The 9,034-nt window shown below is 40.1% G+C and overlaps 2 protein-coding genes across 3 annotated transcripts in view; one reads left to right on the forward strand and one right to left on the reverse strand.

Annotated features, from left to right (window-relative positions):
- Positions 1–5,442, reverse strand: part of FSIP1 (fibrous sheath interacting protein 1) — a 193,451-nt gene extending 188,009 nt beyond the window's left edge. For both annotated transcript variants that reach the window (XM_038009827.2, XM_008017084.3), the window contains exon 1: positions 5,342–5,442. The gene's annotated coding sequence lies outside the window, so the exon portion shown is untranslated. The remainder of the gene's footprint in view (positions 1–5,341) is intronic.
- LOC119628116 (uncharacterized) lies at positions 2,179–8,340 on the forward strand. Its single transcript, XM_073011958.1, has 2 exons — positions 2,179–2,205; positions 5,057–8,340. The coding sequence occupies exons 1-2, from the start codon at positions 2,179–2,181 to the stop codon at positions 5,828–5,830; spliced, it is 801 nt and encodes a 266-aa protein (XP_072868059.1). The 3' UTR covers positions 5,831–8,340.
- Positions 8,341–9,034: the final 694 nt, after the last annotated feature.

The raw sequence follows: 9,034 nt of genomic DNA on the forward strand, positions 1-9,034 counted from the left end.
CTGTGACACTGGGGCAACACACATGCTGAGTCAAATGGGAAAAGAGAAAGAATTCCAGCTTTTGCCCTCTCATACTCGGCTTTGCGTGTGAATGGGTGCCTTCCAACAAATCCTTTCCTAAATTCCTACCAATAACAGAATAAATTCAACCATAACAGAATGAAAAAGGCAATTGCTTCTACCCAACAATGTCCCTTTCTTATCCTACGAAATGACTCATCTTTCTTTTGCTTGTTGAACAGCAGAGGCAGGGTCCAAAGAAGCTGTGGACACAGGAGAAAGCACAAATACAAACAACCTGAGGCTTCACCTAGGTACACAGAGCGATGTTATGGCTTGGCTTCCAACCATTCAATGTGCCAAAGCTTATGCTTAAGAGACCAGGAGGTCAGCTCTTCCCATCTCAGCAAATGAAAAAGGCATTGATCTCAACATTATTCAAACTCTGCAAAAGGGTTTGGGCTCACTCAGGAAAGCACTGACATTATTATTGTGGGATGATGAATCACCCTGGCCCCTCACATCACAACCAAAAAGCATAAGTCACCAAAAGGCCAAATGTCTTGTAAACGCCCTAAGCAGCCTGTCAAGGGAGAGTTATTGCAGCTTGCAGAGGGAGCAATGAGATGCAAGCATGCGCAGAGCCGCATAATACATGTCAATAAAGTCAGAGGCACAAGGAACCAACAATGACCTGGATCAGCTAAAGGGCTCCACAAATCTTTCATTCTGCTTTAGAAATAGGTCTGTTCTATTAGGTTCACTCCTGAAAATAATAAATTAAATAAAATGCAGTTCCTGAGGTAGGTGGGGATGCAATAACAAACTATCTTATGAATTTGGCCATCTAGAAAAAGGTATGGATAAAGGGTATTAAAATTGGATCTTACAGATGTATTTAAGCATTTGGAAAGAAATTGTAACTGCCACATAGAAATTCCAGAAGAAAAATAAAGCACTGTACAAGAAAAAAAGCAATCAAACAATATGTAAATAGTTATAATTATGTAAGCATTGAATGTTGACTTAACCAAATATTATGCCTTAATTATACTGAGCGTACGCAAGAAGGAGTGCACAAAAGGAAGCGAGTAGTAACAGAAATGTAATCTGTTATCATAGGAAATCAAAGAGACTGTCCAGAAATTGATAAAGCCAAACAATAGTTAAATATAATACTTTAATGAAAGTAAAAACTAATTTTATAAGTAATAAAAAATATGAAATCTCCAACAGACTGGAAGGAACATAAATTTGTAACCATAAACATAAAGATAAATTTCATAATCATGGAATTAATGACTTAGTAAGCATGATACTAAGAGCATAAATCAAAAAGGAAAAGACTAACAGATGTGGCTACATAATAATTAATGCTCTTGAGTCTCAAACATGAAAAAGAACTCTTAAGTGAAATTAAAAGGAACCTGAGAAACTAGGGAAAATAAATGCAACATAGATGACATACAAAAGGTTAATATATTCACATATTTATAGAGCTCTTACCAATCAGTAAGAAAAAAAAGTTCTAATAGAAAACTGGGTAAAGATTTTAAAATGAAATGCACATATCAAAAAAATAGAGAAAGAAAGACATACAAACTGTCGACAATTCCACTTTAAAAAGTCCAATTTCTCTAATTAAAGGAATATACACAAGGGGACCTGAAAGATGATGACACATCAAGGAAGTAAGAGTAGTGGGTTCTGGATTGGTGGGTTCCTGGATATTCTTGTACCCTTGCCTATCTTATTTTCTGTTTTGCTATTAACTATATCTTGTATTTATAACTAAATAATTCATTTATTATAGAAAGATCTCTAGAAAGTACTAAAAGGTATTTGAAAATAAATTAAAAATCACCCAACATCCCACCACCCTGAGCTAAACACTATTGGTACATCTCTTTCCCATTTTTACTCTACGTGTTTTTCAACAAAATTGGACTAACGTGTTTCTCGCCACTACATAATGAGCATTTTTTTATAACATTAAGACACTTCAAAATAGAATCGTATTTACTTCATGGTACTTGATTGAATAGACAGATTAGATATATGACCAGATCCTAAATTGTAACAAGTGCCAACTTTTTGTAATATTCATTCTAAACAAGATTAAAGTTTTTCATATAGGTTTGTAAGAAATGCAATCAACATAGATGAATTAAAGACAACATGGAGACATATGGCTGCTATAATTTGGTATTTTGAGATGAATAAAAGAATTAAAAGAAAATGAATCCTCCTCTGTTGAGTCATTATGAATAGCAAGCCTTTAAAGAGTGGGACTAATTTATTTTCATTATTTTTATGTCTAAAAATTATTTATGTATGGTCAATTTTTTTCCTTTATATATTTGTGTATTCTGTAAGGAATACTTGCCCATGCAGAAAAAAATCAAATACAACAGGTGAACATAAAAAATGTTTTAAGTCAAAATTCGGCTTACCCCAAGAATTAGTGTTAATAGAGACTTGCAAGTCTCACTTTTAGGCATATGCAAACCTTCGATCCTTTATACCTATCGACTCCTCCCCAATGCAAACACACACAAATGGCATGGTGCTTTGCAATTTGCTTCTTCACAATTAACAATCTATTTCATATATTTTTCTATATCACCATTTACAGATATACGTCATGCTTTCAAACAACAGCATAATACCCCATAGATGTAGCACTTTTTTAATCAGTTCACTTAAGTGGTATATAGAATATTTGCTATTAAAAGCAATTCTAAAACTGGCTAAAGATGTATCACAGACGTAAAGTAAAACTTAACACTACAAAATTTTCTTTTTGTCATTGTTGTTGTTACTATATTTGTAGTAAAGACGGGGTTTCACCATGTTGGCCAGGCTGGCCTTGAACCCCTGACCTTAAGTGATCTGCCTGCCTCAGCCTCTCAAAGTGCTGGGATTATAGGGGTGAGCCACCAGGCCTGGCCAAAACTATAAAATTTCTAAAAAATACATGTGACTGTGGGTTAGGCAAAAATTTCTTAGATACAACATCAAAGGCATGATTCATAAAAGAAAATATTGATAAATTGGAAGGCATCAAAATGTAAAACTTGTACTCTTCAAAAGATGTTAGGACAAGGAAAACAAAACCCAAAGACTAGGAGCAAATATTTGCAAAACACGTATCTGACAAAGGACGCATATCATGAAAATATAAACAAGTATCAAGACTCACCAGAAAACAAAGGATTTGGACACACACATCACCCAAGATGATGTATGGATGTCAAAAGAGCACATGAAAAGATGTTCATTATTACTCCTCAAAAAAATGAAATAAAAATCACAACGAGATACCACTACACACCTATTTAAATGACAAAAATTAATGTTTTAGAAAACTGACAATACCAAGTGCTGACAAAGTTGGAGGCAACTGTAACACTCACACTGCCAGTGACAATGCAAAATCATCACTTTTCAAAACTGCTTGGCAGTTTCTTACAGTTAAACATATACTTACCATATTACTCCACAATCTCATTCACATTTACCCAGGAAATGAAAACATATTCACACACACGCACACAAAAAAAAAACTATACATGAATATTTATACCAGTTTCATTAATAATATCCAACAACTGGAAAGAACCCATCTGAAAGTGCCTCAAGTAGGAAATGGATAAATATACGTAGGAAATGGATAAATATAGGACTGTACATCCATACAATGGACGATTGTGTCCAGAATTGGTTCAATCCGGTGGGTTCTTGGTCTCGCTGACTTCAAGAATGAAGCCACGCACCCTGGCAGTGAGTGTTACAGTTCTTAAAGATGTGTATCCGGAGTTTGTTCCTTCAGCTGTTCAGATGCGTCCTGAGTTTCTTCCTCCCGGTGGGTTCGTGGTCTCACTGGCTTCAGGAGTGAAGCTGCAGACCTTCGTGGTGAGTGTTACAGCTCATAAAAGTAGTGCAGACCCAAAGAGTGAGCAGCCACAAAATTTACTGCAAAGAGTGAAAGAACAAACCTTCCACACAGTGAAAGAGGACCCCAGTACGTTGCCGCTGCTGGCTCCGGTGGCCAGCTTTTATTCCCTTATTTGGCCCCACCCATATCCTGCTGATTAGTCCATTTTACAGAGAGCTGATTAGGTCATTTTACAGAGAGCTGATTGGTCCGTTTTTACAGAGTGCTGATTGATGCGTTTACAAACCTTTAGCTAGACATAGAGTGCTGATTGGTGCATTTTTACAGAGCGCTGATTGGTGCATTTACAATCCTTTAGCTAGACACAGAGCACTGATTGGTGTGTTTACAATCCTTTAGCTAGACAGAAAAGTTCTCCAAGTCCCCACCCAACCCAGCCGGCTTCACCTCTCACTATTACTCGGCAACATAAAGGAACAAACAACAGATACACAGAACATGAATGAATAGCAACTGCATGATGCTAAGCTGAAAGAAACCTGATTCAAAAGGCCACAGGGTGTTTGCTTCCATCGATATGACATTCTGGAATGGGCAAAATTACAGGAACAGAAAACTAAGTGGTTGCCAGCGATAGGGTTAGGGGAGGGGTTAACTACAAAGAGCACTAGGGAATTTGGGGTTCATGACGAAACTTCCATATTCTGATTGTGGTGGCTGGTAATTACATAACTGTATGCATTTGTCAAAACTCATAGAACTTTAGATTAAATGGGTGAGGTTTACCATAAGTTATACCTCAATTTTAAGTTAATATCTTTGTGCCAATATTTCTTTAGCTATGGTCATACATCCATAAAATAAATCAGAATTGCTGAGTCAAGGAACACTTATGTTTCAAATTTTGGTAGTTCGCCAAATTGTACTCCAAAAAGGCTGCACCAAATTACACTACTTCCCCAACAGTGGACTGGGGCCCATCTGGTTATGTCAAAGCTGTTTCATCTTCTCCAGTCTGATAGGTGTAAAAGGTATCTGTGAATTTGGTTTACATTTCTTCACGAAAAAAGCTGAGTCTCTAATCAATTGTTTGCTGTTTGCATCTTTTTATTTTTCCTGTGAAATGCCTATTTGCATCCTTTGCCGTTTACGGTCTAGTTTAAATGGCTGGTGATCAGTTATAGGTCTTGGTGGGAAGATCTGGAAATCGGGAAAGTGGAAGCCTTGGTTACAGGTCCTAATGTTAGGAGAAACAGCCTCCGCGGAGGCAGAAGCCCTTGGGGCCCCGCCCCCAATAAGCACGCCCCTGCCCTCTCATTGGCCCTGTCCGCTTTCACTGACAGTCCATCTACGAGCCGAGCGGCCCGATGCAACTCCACCCCGCCCACTCCTCGGCGCACCGCACCGCGACCGAGCTCCGCCCTCATCTGCGCGGCCCCTCACCTTCCCGCCGGGCCTCCTCGAGGAACTGGCCGCCGGCAGTCAGAGCGTAGACGGCCGCAGAAGCGCGCCGCCGACACTCGCCGAGCCAGCCAGTTCCCCACAGAGAAGAGGGATCTCTCCCGCCACCTCAGCCTCTCTGGTGGTGGAAGAAGCCGCCAGTTCAAAGCCCTCCTGCCTGTAGCACAGCTGTTTCTCTGGCAACCAGATGCGCGACGCTTCCGGTCTCGCGATAGGGGAAAGGGCTGTACCATCCGGAAATGGGACGGGGGCCGGCTGCTGCTGGAGGCCCGCGAGCTGGACTGCCCGGCTGTGTCCCTCCGTCTTCGCGGCCGACCGTGGGGGTGGGAAGCGATTTGTTCGTCTTTAGGTTGGATTCCGAACGGGGACGTCTGGATGCTTGTGTATCTCTGTCCCTCAGGTTGCTGTGATGCCTTACAGGTCAGCTATTCTCTCCGAGCAGTTTCCCCCTCCGTAAAATGGGAACAATAATAATTCTCTTCTCACAAGACTTGTGCAGCTCAAATAGACCATGTATGTGAAGCTCTAGTAAATTTGGGGTGCTATGGAAATTTTTAAAATATTCGTTTTGCACAGATTTGGCTACACTCCAAAAAGTTATAATTGCTTGTTGCACCTTCTTTCATTTCGCAGTTCCTCTAATTCTCAGTGCACGAAAATTATTTCCCTAAGTCCACACACGGATTTTCCTCACCTCCAGTGCCATCAGATTTCTCCTGCTTCCCAGCACGTTACTGTTTACAGAGCATTTTCACATTCATGGCTCCTTTGTCCTCATTGTTTTAACTAGATAAGATGTGGTTTTTTTCAGCGAAGCAAATAGTCACAGGTTGAGTTGCCAAAAGAACACAGCTGCGGTCTCGGCCAGTGCTGGATATTAAAAACCTGGCTGTAAATGTCATCCCTATGCTCCTGAATCCTGCATCTTATCACCAGCCCAGACTTCCCTGAACTCCAGACTCCTTTACCTAACTGCCTATTTGACCTATCCACTTAGATGTGTAAACATCTCAAACTTAACAACTTCTCCAGAGTCCCCCACCCACTCTATCCGTCTCAGCAAATGGTAATTTCATCCTGTCATGCCTAAACCAAAAACCTTGGAGTTGTCCTCAATTCCTCTTCCTCTCACACTTCACAATCCATTCGTCCTATCAGCCCAGCATTCAGAATATATCCAGAATCCAAACACTCGTCACAAGTTCAGTGCTTCCATTCAGGTCCATAGAGACATCATCTCTAAATGATAAGGCTTTCTGTTGGCTCTCTGACCTCCACTCCTACCTACTGCTTCCCCCGGTAAACCTGGTTCCAGCCTCACTGTCCTCATTGTTAGTGTTTCTGTGCAGGGATTTCTTCCCAGCATTTCTCCGGGAATTTATGTGGCTTTCCAAATCTCAAAAGAAAAAAAGGTGCAAAATGAAGAAAATAGGAGAAAGTATCCTAATTCTCCTGTGAGAATTCAAACTTAGCAGCCAACCTAGGGATGTTACTGAAGAAATTCACCAATGTCAAGTTGAAAACCAGCCCAGGAAATGCCGAGTTCGAGGCTGAGGTCGTCATTTTCAGGAACCAGGACAAGAGCACTTGGGAGAGACATGGCTACAGTCTCATCAGTCAGTCTTGCTTGTAGTTGGTGCTATGTAAGTATATGTTCCTGGCCCTGTGTGCTGCTGGCAGTGAGTCATTCTTGCAAATAAAATATAAATAGGTTGATACTCATTGTATACTTTATACAAATTCTATGAGCAGTGTTCAAAAAAGTAACAAGTTTTGGATTCAAAGTAAATCCTTAAATTGGCAGTTTCCAATCCATGAGTCTGGGTAGTACAGTTAACCCTGCTAGGAGATCTATTATTTGAATACTACTCAGTAATGTTCTCTGTGTTCTCCAGTATTTGAATATTTGCTATAAACTCCAGTTCTTGTAAACACTTCTAGATTTAATAGTTCTCATTTTTTAAACAAAGGCTTCAGATACTCATAATAATGAGTAAAGAATATGAAGAAGGTAGGGAATATTTTGAGAATCAGATTTTGAGAACAGCTGGTAATTCTGATTGCCTGTTTCTGCATCCCACAGAGCAGTATCTGTCAGGAATTTGGTAACACTTGTTCCTCCAATCCAAATAACCACACACATACACCTACACACACGCCAGCCTGAAATACAGTTTCCCAGCTATCCACGTGGTTTGCTCCTCTCTTTGCACAGGCATCTGCTTCCTCAGGAAGGGCTTTCCCAACCACCCTATATAAAATAATTATCCCCATCTCCACACTCCCTACGCTCTGTCCCCTCGACCCTGCTTTATTTTTTTACGAAGAAGAGAGACGACATTATTTGGATTTTGATACTAAACAGTTAAGTCATCTTAGGTAAATACATAAGCTTTTGTGGGCCAGCGTTTCTTCGTTTGAAAAATGAAGTTGGACTAGTTATGTAGTGCTTAACTGCACTGCACATTACAATCACCTGGGGAGATTTCATCAAATATAGAACCAGGGATGTACCTGAGATCAAATGAATCTAGGACTTCTCAACTTTAATGTGCAGACAAATCACCGAGGAATCTTGTTTAAAATGCTGCTTCAAAAAAAAAAAAAAAAAAAAAAATGCTGATTCAGTATCAGGTGAGACCAGAGACTAACAGGCTCCTAAATGATGCCAGTGCTCCGAGCCCACCAACCACTGTTTACTGAGGGGCAAGATGAGATCATTGCCAAGTGCCTGCACAATTCTCATACGCCATAAACTTAGGCCATTCTGTCCGGTTTTTCATTTGGTGACTAATAGTGTCCACTAAGAAAACAATACCTTCCCAATTTCTTGCGGAGGGGAAGGTTAACTGAGAAAAAGCATACCTGTGATTAGTGCACATGATTACTGCTGTTTTCTTTTTTTAACTGTTGCTTTTAAAATACAGGCAACAGAAGATGCATATAAAGCCAGTGAAAATAAAATTCAGGTTCCATGTAAACTTGCATCTCTTCGCGGTTTGTAACCTTTCCAGACTAAGTCCCTATCGACTATATTTTGCATAAAACTGTTTATCTCATTTTGAATTGTTTTCTGTCTCTGTGTCACTCTCACGTTGTTTGTTTACCTCCTGATGCTTCCGTTTTGTAAACCGCTGAGAGGCTGTATGTGCCTTAAGGGCCAGCTTTAATAAATTGCATTTGTTGTGTATTTGCTTTTAATTTCCCCAAATACTTCGGCGTCAGCTATTGCAGGTGATACCCTGAAAACAACATTCGGATATAAGTCCGCGAGCACCACATGTCTATACTGTGTTTTCTGCAGTTCCATTTTCAAAAATCGCAAACACATCCTGGAAACTGTTGTGCCTTTCAAAGTCATTCATAAAAATTTTTTCTAGAGTCACGATATTTTAAGCTAAAATTTCCCTGGTCTCATTCCAGGTTGGTGACAGATGGCAGTGGCAGTGTTAGTTTCGGAGTTAGCTTTTGTTTTTGTTCGCAGTCTCTCCCTACTCTTGACATCCTCCTTCTGAGTGGAGTCAGATTTGAATGAATGAAAGCAAGCAAGAGCATTGTTTGCCATCTGGGCACCAGCTACCTTCAGCCTTGTTGCCCCAGTTTCCCTTTTCTCACCATCAACTTCAACCAAATGTAACAATGTGGTAGGAGAGGGATCTCATTAAGCCTCATATC

The sequence above is a fragment of the Chlorocebus sabaeus genome, chromosome 26, assembly GCF_047675955.1.
Source record: "Chlorocebus sabaeus isolate Y175 chromosome 26, mChlSab1.0.hap1, whole genome shotgun sequence".
NCBI lineage: Eukaryota > Metazoa > Chordata > Mammalia > Primates > Cercopithecidae > Chlorocebus > Chlorocebus sabaeus.